The sequence below is a fragment of the Gopherus evgoodei genome, chromosome 18 (genome assembly GCF_007399415.2).
Source record: "Gopherus evgoodei ecotype Sinaloan lineage chromosome 18, rGopEvg1_v1.p, whole genome shotgun sequence".
Lineage (NCBI taxonomy): Eukaryota > Metazoa > Chordata > Testudines > Testudinidae > Gopherus > Gopherus evgoodei.
In genome coordinates this window covers 13,328,425-13,348,592 of record NC_044339.1, presented here as the reverse complement: position 1 = coordinate 13,348,592, position 20,168 = coordinate 13,328,425, and the positions used below count along the sequence as shown (strand labels likewise).

The following is a 20,168-nucleotide window of genomic DNA, read 5'->3' as shown; positions in this document are numbered from 1 at the left end:
TAGCATAACACTATGTACGAAGGCTAGATACTAGGGTTAGCTAACAACAGACAAGCATGGTTGACAAACAAGAGAAGAGAGATCTGCTTTTGCCTGTAAATGTTCAGTTGTTAGAATAGGCAAGACTTTCATGCGGTTGCCCCCTTATCATGCCCTCTCCCGCTCATTTCAAGTAACAGACACATTCCACTTGCAGACAAAACCTGGCTGCTGTAGTGTAGCTTGGTTTTATTTATGTCCACAAATATTTCAAAAAAATTACAAAATACTCAAATGGAGAGAACACAGAAGTCACAATTTCTGGGTTTCTACTCTGTTTACACTGTGTTATCCCATGGCAAACTACTCATATATACATTAAGCTTCAAGATATATATAAATGTAGCAGTCAGAATGTACACTCTGCTTTAACGGTGCAGTGAAACAAGCTCAACCATGACAACATAGAACAAGAGACGTTTCAGAAACACTAAAGCAAAATAAAAAACCCTTCAAAACAGAGGAAAAAATAAGATTTCTGAAAGGAAACCAAAAGGTCTGGGTTATAACAGGGCATCGAACATCAAGATGGTTTCAAAAGCCATTGCAAATAAAGCTGTAGTTAATCATTGGATTGAGATGGAAGAATCTCAGAGCTTCTTTGTGCCACGATGTCAGAAACATAAAAGATTCTACTGAGCTGCAAAAAAAGATCAAGGGGAAGCTTTCTGAATAGGGATTGCAAAGCACTACTTTGTTCTTTGGAAAAATGGAAGGAGAGAGAAAGGACAACACGGAGGAATCAACATCTTTTTACTAAAAAACCCCCAAATAAACCTGAAATAGGGAGGCAGCATCATGTACGATAGGCGATGGTGTCATGCCTGCCCTTTCCTCTAGACAGTGAAAAAACTGAATTTTGATGGAAATTCACTTAAATAAAGCCTTCAGGACATCGATGCTTTTTCTTTGATGACCAGGGAAATTTTATGAGCACCTCTGCCATGACACTTGCTGGATAGGTGTTAATGCTTTTTCACTCAACAACCATAGACAGAGACTGGAAGTAATGTACAAACACTATCGTTCCTGGTTCTAGGGTGAATCTCTTGGTATCCAAGCCCGAGAACTACCAGCTGTCAAACACTGGAGTCTTGGCAGACAGGAGTTCACACAGAGTTCTGATGGGACCCGACTCACTCTAAGGAACTGAAATGGCATTAAAAGGAAAATTGGAATGAAAGGATGAGAAAAGAGATGAGATGGAACTGAAACAAGCCTGCCTCCCCTGGACACACATGCTACACAGATGGATACATTAAGCCTGGAATTCCCTGATGCAGGTTTTAATTCATAAATCGGTGCCATTACCTACCCATCAGTGCAGCCAATGAGTAGCAACATGGTAATATTGGTTTCTGCCCTGTGTGGTGGTGAAGCACCATTCATGCCATGCCTTCCACAAGGCTGAATGATTAACTACAAGTTTATCTAACATGGCTCAATACAGTCCTATGACATGACCACCACTTATAACAGTCTACCACAGCAGAGCTACAGCCCTCAAAGAGAATGGAAGAGGTTATGTACCAGTAGAAAACATGGCCAGCAGATGCTGATGTTCTCTGGATCTGCCACCCTCTGCCTTATCAAAAAGGTGGCTAATGCAACAACAAAAATATTTTTTGGTGTGTGAGGGTGGGGGTGTGTGCAAGAAAGATGGGCATCTTGGCTTAGGCAGTGAGCAAAGCTATCTACAAAAATATATGTTTATTCTACTGTGTGTGCCCGTGCCCTCTCTCCTTTGCCATATATCAGTCACGGACAAACATGGGCAAAGTTCTTCTTCCAGCCAATCTGGGCCATTCAGCATGAACCTGTTGTGTTGGGAGTCAGCAATGTTACTGAACACCTCTGGCTAATCTCACGGCAGCAGGTTCCTTGATACACAAACCCTTAAGAGAGGTTAGGAAAAAACCAAAAACAAGCAGCCTTCAGTACGAGACAGGTTAAATTTAGATTATTGGTGTTTGTGAAAGAACTTTAAAAACACAAGTCTGTAGTCCAATTGTCTAGTCTCCTCTTAGAAATATGTAAAACAAAAGCCAGAGAAAGTGGGCCCCGTCTAACAAGTCTACTCACATAACCCTGACTTTAATAGTCTGAGCTACACATCGTATTTAAAAGGAAAATATTACTTCTTAGAATTTTTGCTAATACTTGCTAAAATTTAAAGAGATAGCTTAACACAAATTTAGCGAGACAACTGTTTTTAAAAGACAGTAGAATGAGGCAGACTACAGCCAAATTTAACAATAACCTCTGCGTTAGAGACAGAAAGGGCAAGCCAGTTCCAAGGAACATCTGTACTGCTGAGAAGAAGAACTCAACAAAAATCATCTACACAATGGAAAGATATAACGATAATGGGGAAAAAAAACCAGAACAGAAACAGTCATTTGTAACATTATCCCTGCAACTGCCTTGAATTGCTACCAAATCAAACTTCAAGCATTGCCCATTTGAAATTATTGACATCCCTCATTTCCCTTTAATTAAAGAGATAATTATATATTTATTTTTTATTAAAAATCAACTCTGTATTCTGTCACTACCAGGATTTGTGATGTTACTGAAAATCAAGATTGTTATGTTTGTGGAGTTTGGTTATTTTTCCTCCCCAATCACCCAAAACATTATTTACAGACTTAAAAAGCCATGCTGAAGAACTGAGCTCTCTTTAAAAGTATGAAGATTTCCTACAATGTATTAAAATAAAAGTAATTTTTATTATTATTATAGCACTTGGATTCAGAGCTTGTTATGCCACCTACTTGCAATCCTTATTTTTTTCTGTTTTTTTTTTTAATATATATATATATATATATATAGATGCATTGAGTGTCTCTTCACGCACAGTGACTGTCGTGTTGTGAACCTGATTCTAGCACCTACCCAAAATCAATCAAAAACAACCCCCCCAAGATTGCAGGGTAGTTCTCTGAGAATTCCAAACAGTCCTGTATTTTCAATGGGCTTCTGAATAGGTGGTCATGCAGGGAAGCCCACACCAGTCTTGAGAAATCTTCTCTACAAATGAACACTATTTATGCCAGTAAGTCTTTAGTTGTTGGTAGGGGAGGTGGGTGTTTTCTTTAGATTTAAATATATAAAGAAATCTTTATAAGATATTCTTCTGCAGCTATTGTATGTAAAAAACGTTCCATTCCTTCCCAAGGACTGGGGTTTCCATAGCCAGCATTACAAATAAATAATTTATTACAACTGTTTGTCACCTTCTTTCTTCAGTCGACTGAAAGAGAAAGAAAATGTATTTTAGCAGACAAAGGGAATGTGGCTTGGTGCCTCAGCAATACGTTGCCTTTTGATACGAGCCTCACTGCAAAACGAGGGGAGAGTGGGAGGGGCATCAAAGTGCCACAAAGGGGACATGGGTGGGGGCAGGTGGTCTGATTTCTCAAAGTGAATGGGGAATCAGCATGATAACAAGTGGTGAAGAACAGTCGGTCACAGGAGATAAAGTGTACAAAGCGCGTCGTCTTCTGTACACTAGCAACATTACCACTGAGACAGCAGGTGCCAGCAAGCAGTGCAACTGAACTGGTGCTGAACACACTTTGCCCATCCACACTTGCAGCTAGACCATGTTCAGCATTAGGTCAGCTGCCAGTACTGTCACCTGATGTCACAACAGGTAATTTTCCAGAGCACAGACAAGGTTTGAGATGCCAAAGCAAAGGGGGCATGAAGCTAGCACATGCCAGGCTGCTGCTCAGCCATCCTCGCTACGAAGCAACACAAAGAGTGGACCTTGCTCGATGCCGTAGATAGCGAGTCCCTTTCTGCAGATTGCCAGCCGCCACTGCGAAACAGAAACAAGAGGTCTTCCAGTGAAGACAAATGGGAGAAAGCGAGGAAAACCATCACAATATAATAATTTTGGGAGAGGAGGAACTTGCATGACCGGCCGAGATCTGCTCAGCCATTCGTCCAGCGTCTGTATTAATTATGCTTTCATCAACTGTTGCCCATCAATAATTTGCTCAGATTTACTTGCTGGTGAATTCCTCTCTTATTTCTGTTCATAAGGTTGTTTTTTTTCCTTCAAGGGGAGGAAGTGGGGAAAAAGCAATCGTAATGAATGTCACTAAAAGCAAAGCTAATTCTGCAGAGCATGACACAGCTAGTTTATTCCTTACGCCAATTACTCTGGTCTAGTTTCCAAAATCTCTCCCATTCTCCTGTGACGAAGTGGGAATGTTCTTAATGTTTTTGCTGAATACTGTGTGCACATGCCTCAGTTTCTCCTATGTATTACTCAAGCATCTAGGGGCTGCGATAAGGGGGTATGATCATTGCAGAGACTCCCAGAGGGCAGGTGTGACTGGTTGACAGGCCACAGAAAATGGCTGACACACTGTGTCCTGCCAAATGATGGCCAGCCACTCTTCTCTGCAAGCAGCTAGCAGAAGGTGTTGGAGAACAAAGAGACTAGGTGACCTGTTTGCCCGGGAAAGAGTCAAAGCTGAGAGGCAGGGCAGGTGGGAGTGACTGAAACTGGGCTCCTGGAAACTGGTCAGTCTCTTGTTTTGGGGCTCAGGGGGAAAACCAGGGCTCTGAGCTCTGGATCCCCACAAGCTGGATTCTGCTGAATGTTCCCAATTTCTGTGCTAACAAGATCTGTTCTACACTGTGATCTCATTGACTAATAAACTCTTCTGTTTTACACGCTGAGAGTCACTGCTGACTGTGAAGTGGGGTGCATGGCCTTTTGGGTTTCCCTTCCAGGTGGACTCATCACGGGATGCTTACGGTGTGAACAGGGTGCTGAATACTCCGAGGCCAGACCCAGGAAGCGCTGAAGCAGAGAAGGCTTCTTGCCCTGGTGAGAGTATGCCCTGAGGGGGGAGACACTGCACCACAGTCCTCTCTGACTTCATTCAGGGCAGCTTCAGAGCATCAAGACTATGACGCCATGACACCTCCACACCAAATTAGCTTTTTCTCCAAGCATGTTAATGTCACACTGACCACATGTATGGGCTGCAGGCTGCAGGGAGGGGACCCCTCAGGAGGAAAATTCAGGGAAACAGTAACAGAGCCTCTAGCTGCTTCTCCATTGCATCTCTCACCTGTAATAATCTTCCTGACTTGGTAGATGCCCCCCGTGCATGTGGGGATGCCCGTGCAACCACTGCTGCTCCATAGCCAGTCTTTGCAGCTCTGCTGACTGGGCATGCATGGCCTGCAGTTGATGGGCTGCTGACATTGGAGGTGGGATAGCACCAGGCAGGTCTCGTGGGTAGGGGGTACCTGCAAGAGACATCACATTTATGTCCTTTACAGTCATTAACTGGTTCTCGCTGCCCTGCAAGGTATGTAAAGCAGAGCATTATCCCCCCACATTCCCATTTCATAGATGAGGAAACAGATGTGCCGAGTGGTTAAGCAACTTGCCCAAGGTTATACAGCAAATCAGTGACAGAACTGAGAATTAGAATACTGATTTCCAGTGTGCTCACTGTTCTAATCGCCACTCCTCATGGCTTCCCTAAAGCTGCTACTAGGATCCAGTTTCAGTGGACGTATTAGCAATAAAACAGGAGGTCTCTGAAGAGTTGTAACATAAAAACATTCAGTTTAAAAACAATGATGAGCGCAAAAGCCTAAGAATTAAAGCCTCCAATTCCCTCCACTGCATATTTAGACTCAGCTCGGAGCAGGCGCTGCCTAGAGGAAGGTCAGTGAAATGCTCTCACCGAAGACTGGGTGTCGGAGCATTTCATGCTCATGTGGTGGCTGCCCAAGCAGTGGGTTGGGGATGGTACCAGGAGGGTAGGGAAAACGTGCCAAGTGGGGTCCAGCTGCCAAGGGATCCACCAGCGGGTGAACAGGTCCTGCTGAACCTAGAAAAGAAGATAAAAAGGAAGGTAACCAACTGCTTGGGGAAGCTTCACCCTTTGGGGAACAAAAGCCATGTTACCGCTTGAGCTTGTGCAGTATCTGGCTTAATCGGTGTGTAATTATCTGGAGCATCACTCCATCTGACTTGAAGCCCACTTTTCTATCTTCAAGTGTTTGAAGTGACATCTGCTTGCCAAACAGTCTTAATTGGTAAAGCAACAACTCATGGCTTTCCATTTCAATAAGGAAAAAGAAACCTACCAAGTGACGCGAAAAATCAAATAGCAAAACCATTTATACATTCATTGTTAGCAGCCTCCTTCTGCCCCCCTACACACACACTGAGGCAGAATCACATGTTAATACAGTTAAACCAAGATTCTAAGGCAAAATTTGTCTTTTCAGAAGTTTATAAGAAAACGCTGGCTGTAAATATCTTCTTGCCTTCCACTAGCACATAAGTACAAGTCAAAGGATCACCGACAATCCTCAGGTCAAAAGGGCTTAACAACTAAGCACCCTCGTAATACTACTCTGGACAGACAGGAAGCTCTCAAACCCTCCATTCCCCAAATCAGATAGTGTCAGCTCCAGGGAGCTGCCAGTCTAACCAGCCCCTTCCTTATTTGTCCTCACTTGTAGGCAATTCCTCTAATGTCACTTTACTAAAAGGATGAAACCATGACACTGATGAAACCATCAGTGCATGGCAAATCCCCTGCATTTAATCTGCTAGAAGTATGCATGGAGATTGCATGTTAGCAGAAAGCAGTCTCCCATGGTCACATCAATCCCAATACTCCTGCTGTTTCTAAGCGCACGCACGCACACACACGTGCAACCTGTAAGAATAGTGCAACATGAGTAACTGTCAGCGTTGACCGTCACTCAGACTGACCCCCTACTTTCCTTCCTTGAGCTGCTAAGACCTTAATTCTGAAACAGTGCACATCCTGGGGCATAGTGCTTCAGTGACTCCATTATAGTAGCTCACCAACAGCATAACTGCCCTTTGTGGGTCACACCAGAGTTTTCTGGCTTGAGTTAGTGGACTGTCCATGCACTTGAGGTAGCTAACAGGTTTGTAGAGGTTGGTGAACACTCCAGGCTGGGCCTTGGGGGTACACCACAAACGTGTGTCCTGGAACAAACACTTGTAGAGTGTTCATGCTGGCCTTAGCAAATGCATTAGCTACCTTGAGTTAATAAGCAATCAATTAATTGAAGAAAAAACTGCGTAGACATGCTCTGTGTCAGACACTTATTTCTTCTCCTTTAAAAGTTAACATATTTCAGCACTCAAGAGTCTGTAGCCATAAAGTCAATGCAAATCAACCCTATTCATCTGCAAAACTTCAGTCCAAAATATGTCAACCCTGCCCCTTTACAACCCATAAGACTTGATATTTGGTGCAATCCATCCTCTGACCTCCAGAGCAGTACACACAGCATGCAGAACACTGTGCAAGTTCCACCTAGTAGTGCCTTTAGGTACTGCATCAACACTACCAACTCCCAGATACATTTCTACTGAAATATAACTGCCTATCATTTGCCTTCTTTGATGCACACACTGGCTCTTTCTGCAATAGCTCTCAAAGTCCCTTCCTAACCCAGGAAACAGAGACACCATCTATTTTTAATTCACACGCTCCAAGACTCATTATGCTATATTTGCTGGCACAAGTACATCTGCAGTACGTTTGTCCCAGGAACTGCACACCACGTACTTGAATCACTTTCACGTCTGACCTTGCTGCTGAATTATGTGGCACCTTATTTAACCTTTCTCCATCAGTTTGCTATCAGAAAATGTGGAAATCTTGCTTTGGTTGCTCATCCTCCAAATCCCTGATGCAGTGACATCACTCATAGCTACTCAGCCAAATGAGTGACTTTCCAGTCTCTTTGTCTTGACACCTAACAAGATACCAAGTTATTTAGATGTAGGAACTTTCTGATAAGCGTGAAGGAAAGTCTATTCCAGTTGCACAAGCAGTGCAGAAAGGCTAAAGAGGCAAAATCTCCTCCCCGCATCCGTTTCACTGCAGCTACAACTATATCCTGAGGTCACACCTCAGCACAGACCGTCAGTTTCTTTGAACGGTGCAGAGGTTTTGCATTGCACTGGACATTATGATTACACCAAAACTGGATGTAAACTATGCGTTGTAAGGGGAGGTAAACTGCACACCAAGAAGGCAGAGGGTGGGGTTGTGGCAACCAACAGATGTCATCGATTAAGAGAGCTGAAGTAGGGAGGTCTGCTTTGTGTAGTCAGCACTGGGAAGTTATGGTGTTGACAAGTGTTGACACAGTCAAGACAAATAGATAAATGGGAGATAAAGGGAGCAGAGAATCATCACACATGTCAACAAGAGGGCCAGAGGGTATGTCTACCCTGCAAATCAGGTGTAATTGTAGCACAGGTAGGCATACCCAGCCGAGCTTTAATCAAGCTAGCATGGATAACAATAGTAGTGTAGGTGTGGTGGCATGGACTTCAGTGTGGACCAACAACCTGAGTATGTACTCAGGGTCCCTGGTGGGCTTGTACCATGGCAGCTAGCCTGTACTGCCATACCTTCATTACTATCGTGACCCGCACTAGCTAGATTAAAGCCACAATTATACTTCAGTTTGCGATGCAGACACACCCAGAGCCTTGACACCCTCCCTCCACGGGAATGGGGGATGATATGCAACCTGCACCAGAAATCTGACAAGGTAATAAGTGTATAAATTCCCCTTCTCCCCTAGTGCATTCTGGGGTGCTTTTTTCTTTTTAGCTCCTTCCTCTGAAGCATCAGGAATGGCCATGGCTGTAGATTGGACATTGGAAGAGAAGGGCCAGGGCTCTGAGGAGGAACTGAGAATTCTTTCAGGTGCTTGGCTGTCTGCTTCCTGCTCCCAGGTTCAGGGTCTAACTGGTCATCATATGTGGGGTCAGAAATGAGCCCCCCACCCCAGGTCAGACTGGCAGTGACCTTCCTCTGCAGCGTGGGGTTGTGGAATTTTTCACAAACCCAGCAACTATATAAAAACATGGACTAAACTTACCCGTCTCACAGACCAACCACAGCCCTTGCTGATTTTGAAAGGCCTCCTATTTAATAACACCATTTTGGATTTGGATGCTTAACTGGCACTATTATCTTCCACTTCCGATCGCCTTAATCTCTGATCAGGGCAAATCAATATGCTGCTTATTTGGCAGGACACATGCTAACTTACTGCTTATCACTGGTGTTATCTCCTTATCCTCATTTCCCAAACATCCTCCTCCCCAGATAGCCTGAGGTTTGCTATCATCACTCTATTTACAATTACCCTTTGATCCGCTGGAAGGTGATTTATGCGCTCACTTCGGTTTCTCCCAAATCTGCTGTCGCTTTATTTTAACACCACCCTAACTATGTCTGGAAAATAGACAGACATCCATAGCAATGTCCTTCACATCAGAGAGAGCTGTCACTTTACATGAAAAAAGGGATGCAGACTTGTCCTGTTTGTCTTCGTTGAACTTCTCACAGGCAACTGCTTGAACTGCCACCAGAGAGAAAGCAGGTGCACGCCCCACACCCACCCACACTTTTATCATGCAATATTTTAGTAACCAATTGTTTTAAATTCACTCTGGCTCAACAACTCCAACCCTCCAATTTTCCAGCCTGAGACAGCTAGAGAGCTCACTGACGTCTAGGTGCTAGTATTCGGTGTGTAGCGCTCTTGCTGGCGTGGGTACCAGGGCATGAACTGAGCAGTTTTAACCACTGTCTGCATTCAGTCTACATTAGTGCTGCCACTGCTGATTGGGCTACACCAACAGAGGGAGAATTCTGGACAAGGCCTTAGTGCATGAAGAGTGTTACTGGCTGCTGAAAACTTGTCCTGTGCTCAGCAATGACCTGATCCAATTCTAGTACAGGGAAGGGTTAAACATGTGGGTGTAAAATACCAAGTCTATTACAAGGGAGGCCTGTGCCATTTATACAGAGACGAAATGCCTAAAATAAAAAAATAATCCTGTTATTTAAACACAGTTGCATTGTGTTGTGGTTTCCCTTTGCCTGCGTGGACAGGAAAAAGCAGGTGTCTATGAGAGATCAAACACAACTATAACTATTTGTCTCCACAGGGTATAGAGATAACAATGTTATTCAGGGTGGGACCACACCCATGTGTCACAACCTTGTATAGACCTGGATACAGCTGTCATGCAGATACAGCTGGAGATTATGCTATGCATAGTTCCCGAGTCATGGGATACGACCCCATGAGTTGGGCAGAAGGCTCTTGGATCTGGTACTATTCAATATTTTCATTAATGAATTGGATAATGGAGTAGAAAGTATGCATATAAAATATGCAGATAGCACTAAAATGGGAGGGGCTGCAAGCACATTGGAGGATTGGATTAAAATTCAGAACAACCTTCACAAACAGGAGAATTGGTCTGAAATCAACAAGATGAAATTCCATAAAGATAAATGCAGAGTACTACGCATAGGAAGGAAACAAATCAAACGCATAACTACAAAACAAGGAATAACTGGATAGGTGGTAGGTAGCACTGCTGAAAAGAATCCGGTGGGTATAGTGCATCACAAATTGAGTGAGAGTCAACAATGGGATCCAGTTGCAAAACGGTTAATACCATTCTGAGGTGTACTAACAGGCATTTGTATGTAAGACACGATAGGTTATTGTCCCACTCTACTCAGCACTAGCAAGGCCTCAGCTGGAGTACCTGTGTCTAATTCTGGATGTCACAACTTAGTAAAGATGTGGACAAATTGGACAGCTCAGAGGAAAGCAACAACAACGATAAAAGATTTAGAAAACCTGACCTCTGAGGCAAGGTTTAAAAAACTGGGCATATATAGTCGAGAAAAGAAACATAAAAGATTAGAGTTGGAAGAGACCTCAGTAGGTCATCTAGTCCAGTGGGTCTCAAACTTTTTTTTACTGGCGACCCCTTTCACACAGCAAGCCTCTGAGTGCGACCCCCCTAATAAGTTAAACACACTTTTTAATATATTTAAACACCATTAAAAATGCTGGAGGAAAAGTGGGGTTTGGGGTAGAGGATGACAGCTTGTGACCCCCCATGTAATAACCTCATGACCCCGAGGGGTCCTGACCTCCCGTTTGAGAATTCCTGATCTAGTCCAACCCCCTGCTCAAAGCAGGACCAACCCCAACTAAACCAGCAAATAAAAAGCTCTAAGGATGGAGATTCTACCTCCTCCTTAGATAACCCATTCCAGGGCTTCACCACCCTCCTAGTGAAATAGTTTTTGTCTGCACTGCAAAGTTTTTATGCAACAAGTTATACCAGTTTTATTAAAGCACTGGAATTAAACTGCTGCTGCGTGTGCACACTGTGCTCCTTGGGATGGCGGAGCGTATTCACATTAGCAGCTCTTGAAACAGCAAAGAGAGCAGTGCATTGTAGTAGTTATCCCACTGTGCAACTGGCTGCAGGATGCTTTAGGAAGGGTTTGCAACGCCTCCTGGGGCAGGCACAGTGTCACATGATGCAGATTTCCCAATCCCATTGTTCCAGGGACAACCTACTACAGTGCCAGCTGCTTTTCAACAGGAAGTGGGGGGCGGGGAAGTGGGTGAGACAGGGAGGGAGGGGGAGAGAGAGAGAGAGAAAGAAAGAGAGAGAGAGAGAGAGAGTGGGGGGGGGAAGGAAAGAGACTGTTTTCGGGGACGGGGGTGTGTGTCAGCATGCTGTCTTGTAAGTTCAGACAGCAGCAAGAAGCAACCAGTCCTGAGGCGGGGAGAGGGAACCCACAACCTCAGCAATCTCTCTCTCACACACACACACACATATATATATATAAAAACACACACACACCCCTCTCTGCCCCTGTGTTCAAAAGTAGAAGCATTCCACAATAATGGTTTGCTATGTGTCCTGGGATAGATCAGCACAGCACAGCACAGCACAGCACAGCCATGGCTGTCGAACGGAGCTTTGAAAGGGGAGGGGCACATGCCTTCAGGACAGCCAGTTCAAAACAATGAGCAGAGCGGTCACTTGAGGGATTATGGGACACTTTCAGAGGCCAATTACAGTCCTGAAAGCAACTGATGTGTTTACACTGGTAATGTAGTGCAGGAGCATTATAGAGATGGGTTTTTCTGCCATGCTGCAACTGAGGAGTTTCTGCACACTAAGTGGGTTGGTAGTGTGCACACCTCGGGAGTTACACCGCAGAAAGCTGCTTTACTGAATAGTAACTTGCCCATGTAGACAAGGCCTAATATCCAACTAGACCTCCCCCACTACAACTTGAGACCATTGCTCCTTGTTCTGTCATCTGCCACCAATGAGAACAGCTGAGCTCCGTCCTTTTTGGAACCCCCTTCAGTTAGTTGAAGGCTGCTATCAAATCCCTCTCATTCTTCTCTTCTGCAGAATAAATAAGCCCAGTTCCCTCAGCCTCTCCTCATGAGTCATGTGCTCCCAGCCCCCTAATAATTTTATTTCCCTCTGCTGGACTCTCTCCAAATTGTCCACATCCTATCTGTAGTGGGGGAAGAAAACTGAGGGGCAACCTGAGAGTCTTCCAGTATGTTAAGGACTATGATAAAGAGGATTAGAGCCAGTTGTTTCCCACGTCCACTGAAGGTAGGATAAGTAGTAATGGACTTCATCTGGAGAAAAGAAATGTTAGGTTCGATATTAGGAAAACTTTAACTTTAAAGCTCTGGAATGGGCTTCTAAGGCAGGTTAGGGAATTCACATCATTGGAGGTTTTTAAGAACACCTGTCGGGGATGGTTTAGGTTAAGTAGTGCAGGGAGTTGGGTTGGGCTGCACTGGACGACCTCTCGAGGTTCCTTCCAGCTCTACATTTCTAGGATCTTATAAAAGCAGCAGTGCTCAGCATCGCTGAGGAACAGCTCTGGCTCACTCCCTTGGCTCACCTTGATGTAGCGGGTCCTGCTGATGGAGGTGTAGATGCGAATGTATATGTGAATGTTGGTGATGGTGAGGCGTCACGTTGAACATCTGGAGCCGTGCCAGTGGGTCATTGGTGAGCGAGGCCATCCGCTCGGCGTGTATTCTTTCTGCGGCCAGTCTGTCGGGGTAGCTCATTTCAGGCCGTAACTGGGGGCCTGCCAGTGCAAGCCTCTCCCTTTCAAGGGGGTTCAAACCCGGGTGGAAGGAAGCAAACGGATGGGGTCCAGCTGTTGGGGGTATAGTCAGTGCGCCGTGCCTGGCAAAATGCTCCATGGGGTTGGTAGCTGGGTGCAGTGCATCGAGTTCGGGTGGTTTCACCTCAAAGCCTGGTTTCATCCTCTCTCGCAACTCCCTTTCCCGGATCTCGCGCTCCCGGATCTCGCGCTCCCGGAGTTCCCGTTCCCGGATGGTGGGGTCCACATTATAGAGGCCGGGCATGTGGTAGGCTAAGAGAGGATCGGTGGGGTTCAGGGGAACAAAGAATGGGTGGTTGCGGTTTGTTGGTGACATCACGTGAGGACGGGCGTACTCGCTGAGAGTCCGTAATGCAGGCGTGTCTGGACCTATGTAAGGAGGAACAGCGGCGATGGTTGTGGGTGGAGGTTCGAATGAAGGTCTCATGTGAGTTGGTCCAGTGAGCTGGGGCTCCCCAAGGCGACCTTCATGGGACGAGCTGGACACTTTCTGCTGCGGAGAATGGGGGGAGAGAAGGGGAGAGATTTTATTTCAAACAAACAAATTTGGCTGAAAAAATTGCAGGCACATTCTCCCTTTCGCTGGAGATCAGTACAGGAATAATCCTACATCCCGGCCCATGACACCTAGACTATGCCTAGTGCAGGGCATTCTCTTGTGGTGTGGGGAAGAACCTGATTCTTCCCTCCCCTGCAGGCCACCAAGCTCTGCACCTCAAAGCTTTAACTGCTGCAGCACTTGCACCCACCCCAAGCTGCAGAATAACTGCTGGGAACGTGTAGCCACGGACCCACAGCTTTCTCCCAAAAGCCTTCCTCCACGTGTGCTGGGACTGAGCAAGCCCCTGGAGAGCAAAGGTGCACAGCATGGTGGTGGTGGGGGGAACCCCTCATCTCCTGCACAGCGTCTCAGAATCCTGCCCCTACCGCCTGTGCAGAGGCAACAACAGTTCTGGGAGGGCAGAGGCGGGATTCACCCCCATGTAATTATCCAAGGAAACCTGTCTCCAAACACAGTTCTTGGGTTAAAATCAAGTTTAGTATCAGCTTCGAAGTCAGACATATCTCCTATTGGTGGTGGTGTTCGGGGAGGCGGGGGAGGGAGGAACGGGAGACGGATGACAACCGCGGACTACTTTCTGCCCTTCCAGCTGCAGGGACTGGATGACTGTAGGTATCTTCCACTGCTAACTACTACAACCCTCCCTTAGAAAGGTGCACAAGCCTGCTAAAAAAACAGACTGTAGTGTGGTTTTTTCCAATTAAAACAAGGCATTATCATTGCATTATGACCAGTCTCCCTGCCCTCGATTATCTCTGCCCACACCACAGGGGCTTTGTTTTTTAACTCGAAGTAAAATTAAAAAACAAAATAAACAGAAAATTAAACAAACAAACTCAGAAATAAGCTTAAATGTTTGAATTATACGCAGCTGAGAAAAATAAGGTATTCTTAAGTCAAACACACTTCAAGGGGACTAACTTCAAAGGTACACTGCCTTTACCCTACTACCCCTTTCAGGGAGCTCCCCTAAATGGTACCTCTGGCAACAGGCAAGGGATATGCCATGTACGCTCAGGCATTCTGTGCCAGCAGCACAAAGGGAACCAACAGAATTCACCAACAGCTAATGGGTATTTACTGTTCCTTAGCATTTAGGTATTACTTTTCATCTTAGAAGTGTTTTGTAGATATTGGGCTCAATTCAGCCCTCCAACTGCCCTGGCTTCTCTCAATACAATAGGGGCTGCAGAGCCACCAGGAGAAGATGTGCAGTAATCTGCCTACAACCCCGTTTCACTATGGGGGGAGCCCAGAATCAAGTGGGTGGGGCCAGTGCAGAAAGGGACGGGTACAAGCCAGCTAGATGCACCAATGGCATGCTCACAACCCAAAACATTTGCTTGCACCCACCCTCCAATGTCCCGTGCTTCACATGCGCCCGACTGCCCGCTCCATGCCATGCTTGTGCCTGCAATTGCCACTCTAATGGAGGTTTGCAAATGTATCCCCAAATATTTTAGTCATTGGTTAATACAGATCCTAACGTACCCATCCTGCACGGCAGACCGATAAACCTACCGCCGCTCTTTCTGCTTCTCTTTCGCGCTCCCGCTCTCTCTCCCTCTCTTTCTCCTTCTCTTTCTCCCTCTCCCTCTCTTCTCTTGCTTTCTGCTCTGCCTCCCGCTTGGCCTTCTCGACTGCCTCCTCTCTCTTCTTGGCCAGTTTGGATCCTGCCAGAGGCATGAAGTACAGGTCTGTCCTTGCGCATGAGTTGTAGCCACGATCCAGGTGCTTATAGAACCTGAGAGAGAAAACAGAATTTAGGCCTGGGGAAGACCGCGAGTCTGTGATTTGAGAGCCTCACATCAAAGGGTAATTATACAACACTTCGGATTTACGTTACCAGTTGTTTCACTGAAAGCCCAGAAAGGAACTAACTTTACTGTGTGTTCCTTCTCCACAGACTAGCCTTCTAGCAGGAACCTCTCACTGATGGTACCTGCAGTATCAGTCTGAATACTATGGCTGACACTGGGCTGGATAAGGGTTTTTCATTCTCTGAAAACTGGCGACAGAGTGAGGGGAGGTTTCCAAAGGCACAAGTGGGAGATACATACCCAGTGCCCGTGGTACCCAACTGACCTTTGGAAAATCTGCCCCATAAGCTTCGTCCAGGCAACTGAAATAACCACGTTTTTCAACACAAAAATAAGCTGCATGTTGGAGACTGAATATTAGGGGGCAGTGTAAAAAAATACCTGTAGAAAAATAAACAAGCGATTCTGTACTGTATCAGGAGAGCAGAAAGCTTTGGGGGAGACCGTGCATAATTCCAGGGTTCCTGCCATACAATTCATAGGACCCTGCTGCAAGTTTTAGGGGGATTTGTGTGTGGGGGTGGGGGGGCGGAAGAGAGTGCTCAGGGTCTTACCTACAATGTGATTTAATACTTGAACGTTAGGTTAGGGAGACTATGCTAGTAACAACTCTATTCCAATATGAGCAGTGCTAGCAGACTTTTAGTGAGTGTGGACAGGCTCTTAGACAACCGTTCTATTGCCAAAGAGGCTGGCAAACAGAGGCTGCAGTACAGCAAATTCCCAATTCCAAAACTGAGGGTATCAAGGCTGTAATACTCAATCCCTGCTGGCCCAGTCAGCAAGCAAGTGGTGAAACTCTTAACGCAGCTCTGTGGAACGGCAGAGTATAGCATGAAGAATCTGCCAACACCCTCCATTACCTGGCTGATTGACTGGCATGACTCGGTGTGTCGACCACAGTAGGTTCAGGCGATGGGCTTCTGGGTGGGGGAGGTGGGCTTTCCGGTTCCTCTGCCTCATCGGGAGCCTCCTCTTTGATCTGAATAGGTGGTATTGCGCAGGACGTCACCACTGGAATGTTTCCATTGGAAGCCGCAGAGGTAGCGACAGATGTCTGAGATGGGACGCCAGGCACGGAAGATGGTGTGGAAGTGGAGGGGCAGGATGGAGGAGTGATGGAAGGTGGGCCCCCAGGGACAAATGGATGCTGAGAAAAGGGTGCCTGGGAGGATACCTGATGGAGGCTGGATGTGGGGTGGCTTGCTGCCGGTGGAAGACTCTGACTCTGAGTCAGGACTGGAGGCTGGGCTGGAGAAGACTGCAGTGGCTGACTCTGAGGCATCAGCTGCAAGGGAGGAGGGTGCGCAGAAGGAGGGTGATGGGTGGACAGGGAGCTCAGAGGTTTCAGAGCAGGTGGTGGCGGCAGGTTGGAATTCATGGAGAATGGAGACGGCCCGGAGAGGTGGGGAGGGTGCTTGTGGGACTGGGGAGTGGGAAGCTGAGGGATCGGGGTAGTAGGAGGGGGTTTGATGTGAGGCATGGCCATGGGTGCTGGAGGCAGGGGCTGCTCCCGAGGGGGCTGAGGTTGCTGCAGCGGAGCCTGCGCTTGCAGGGCAGGCTGCACTGCTTGAACCTGCAAAGCAGCATGAGGGTGAGAAGCAGCCTGCGTCTGAAGGGGAACCTGAGACTGAGAAGGCTGTGAGGGGAGAGGGAAAGGCTGAGGAGGTACTGGATGAGGCAGGAGAGGCTGGGCCTGCAGGTTATGAGGGACAGGCTGGACCTGGCCATGAAGCGGAGGCTGTGAATGTGGCTGTGACAAGGCAGGACCCTGGGGTTGACTCTGAGACACAGTCAAAGGCTGTAGCGGCGGGTGTGGTGAAGGGAGTCTCTGAGGGTGCAAAGCAGGGGCCTGCTGTATGTGAGAGTGAGCTGGCGGCGGCGCAGGGGGATGGCTGGGAGGCTGAGACACTGACAGTGAAACCTGCAGGGGAGCTGTAGGGGTGCTTGATGCTGTTGGTATGGGTGTTGGTAACTGTGTTGATACGGGCAGGGTAGAAGGTGGAGCCTGGGCAGGGACATTCTGTGCCTGGAGCACTTGAGGTTGCGCCTGTAGCATCTGCTGCTGAGCAGACGAATCTGAGTCACTCTCATTGTCCTGGGGGCTGGGGATACTGGGTGACGTGCTTCGGTTGTCCTGGTCAATGTCCTTTGGATCGCTGCTCCCGTCGTCATTGACGCTGCGACTATCCGAGCTTTCGCCCTCGCCCTCCGAAGGAGAGTTTGGCCTGCTGATCTCCTGTTGAGATGGGGGGAAAGGTCTCCTTATAATCACTGACGTGGCTAAGGAGAGCTATCTGCTCCCATTGGTATTGCCAGCGTAACTCCAGACACCCCTGTTTATATGCTACATTACTGCATAGCCACCCCATATCCCTCACTGTAAATAACCCTTGTGCCAGCATGCAGCATACAGGAGTGAGGGCTAGAAAATCCCAGATCCAATGCTATGGGGTGAACCTGGCCAATTACAAATGGACTTTTTGTTCAACTGCATTCCCCACAATTAAATTTCTATTTAAAACACAAGGGCTGAGAGTGACTTCAGATACATTACGCTCTTTTAGGGTTACTGTGGCCAAGGACTCATGTTAATTTTAGACCTATCTAAAGAGGGCTCTCACTTTGCTAATTTTTAGTATCATTTGGGTTCCTTCCAGCTTGATGCTGAAAGGTACAGGAAAGAGAAAAAACAGACACTGAAATAAAATTTGGACACTGGTTAACAAAAAGAAAAAAGCTAAAATCAGACTGTGCTAAGATCCTGGAAATACTAATGTGAAAAAAGAAGACACGCCTGGGCGTCAGTCCCTACCCATGTCCTTCCCTTCCTCTCCCTGCAGAAAGAACACATTAAGAAGTGGGTTGCTTTCCAGCCACAGATTAAATTACAATTTGCTGGTCTGGCACTTTGGAAGCTCTTTAAATCAATGTTGCGTTTCTGGTTTGTTGTTGGGTTTGGATTTTAGATTCTCTCTATACTGTGGAGAGATGGCGGTGGCCAATTTTAGCCACCAGTGGAGTGCACACCCTGTTCAGAGGGGTACAGGCAGGACTGCTGCTCTGCCACAGGGACTCACTTGAGTTTTGGATTTTTTGGCAGTGGTTCTCTCTGGTTCGTCTGTGTCAGATGCTGTCTTTTCCCGCTGGCGCTTGGAACTCTTGAGAGGAGAAGATGCCTCTTCTTTTATCTTCTGCCACAAAAAAACAGACAGGAACAGTTTATTAGGGAAGTTAAAGTGACGCTAAATGGAGCACTTACTCACACTGGGAGGCTTCATACTGATGCTAACAACACAGGAAAGTTCTTATGGAGGCGGAAAGCTGATCAGAGGTTGATTCAGTCAGTATTTAATGATAATTCAATATGCCTCTTCCCTCATTTGAAGGGAAGGACAGGGATCTGTGTTCTGGAGCTGCTGAGGCATTTCCCATCTGGTAGGAGCTGTTCCCCATAGGCTTTCATGCCCAAATTTAACTGGGGGCACAGAATGAAGTGACAGTTTTGCCTCGGAGGACAGCAAGCTGGGAGGCAGCTTGCAAGTAATTCCCTCACAGCATTCCTTACACAGGCTAGTGGGAGTAAGTGGACAACCTGAACAGAACCCTTATCACGACATTATTATTTTAAACTCAGATTTCTAAACAGGAATATATTTAAAAGGGAAAGTGCTGGTCCTACCCGTTTGACTTACATTAAGGTCCAAATGCCATAAGAAGTCCACTACAATTTGCCAGACTGGATCAGACCAAAGGTCTGTCTAATATAATATCCTATGTCTGACAGTAGCCAGCACCAGAAGCTTCAGAGGAAGGTGCAAGTACTCTGCAGCAGGGAGATGTGGGATAATCTGTGCCTGCATGAGACTGGCTGAACCCCTGAAATGTGAAGTTTATATCCCTTCCAACATTATTTATTAATACGAGCTGTAACATTCAATATTCTTGTTATCCATATAAATGTTTGATCTCGCAGAATCTGGCTAAGTTCTCAGTCTTGATATCATATGGCAATGAGTTCCACAGTCTCATTATCGTGTATGAAAAATATTTATCCGTTTTCTATCTGTCACTTTTAAAATTTAATTTCACTCACTGTCCCCCTAGTTTGTGTGTTATGAGGCAAGAACAGGCATTCCTGATCCTACCCTCTCTAGACTATTAGTTATGTTATATACTTTTATCATGTCCTCTCTCATTTGTCTCCTTTCTAAATCACAATCTTTCAGTCTCTCTCCAGCAGAGGTTTTTTCTACGTCACTAATCATTCCTGTCAGCCTTCTCTGAATTCCTTCTAATTCCACAGGATCTTTTTGAGATAGCATAATATTTCAGACGAGGAAGTATCATTGATTTATATAATGGCATTATATTTATTGTATGATTCTACATCCCACTCCTCATGTCTCATAACACAGTTTGTTTGTGATTGCAGGTATACATTGAGCAGAGATCTTGGATGTGCTGTCTAAATTTATGCCCAAGTCCCTTTTCTGAGCTGACACAGTTAATTAAGAACTCTAAGGTGTTGGACTACTTCAGAGTCTCCCTTCAACATACATTATTTTGCATTTATCAACACTGACTTTCAGCTATCGTGTTGCTCATCCACCTAGCGTGGTTAGTCCCTTTGAAGTTCCTCTTGACTAATTTTGTGCTGCCTGTAAATTTTGCCCCCTTTCCCCCACGCCCACTTTTCCAGACTAG

General features: G+C 46.2%; 1 protein-coding gene across 7 annotated transcripts in view; it reads right to left on the bottom strand.

Annotated features, from left to right (window-relative positions):
* Positions 1-202: 202 nt before the first annotated feature.
* RERE (arginine-glutamic acid dipeptide repeats) overlaps positions 203-20,168 on the bottom strand; it is a 402,767-nt gene continuing 382,801 nt past the window's right edge. For 5 of the 7 annotated variants that reach the window (XM_030538001.1, XM_030538000.1, XM_030538002.1 and 2 more), the window contains 7 exons: positions 18,542-18,655; positions 16,325-17,700; positions 15,163-15,385; positions 12,849-13,572; positions 5,760-5,906; positions 5,133-5,313; positions 203-3,292 (listed from right to left, as the gene is read on the bottom strand). In XM_030538001.1, coding sequence (XP_030393861.1) covers positions 3,259-3,292; positions 5,133-5,313; positions 5,760-5,906; positions 12,849-13,572; positions 15,163-15,385; positions 16,325-17,700; positions 18,542-18,655 — 2,799 coding nt within the window. In that variant the 3' untranslated portion in view covers positions 203-3,258. The remainder of the gene's footprint in view (positions 3,293-5,132; positions 5,314-5,759; positions 5,907-12,848; positions 13,573-15,162; positions 15,386-16,324; positions 17,701-18,541; positions 18,656-20,168) is intronic. The other 2 variants (XM_030538003.1, XM_030538004.1) reach the window with 2 other exon arrangements.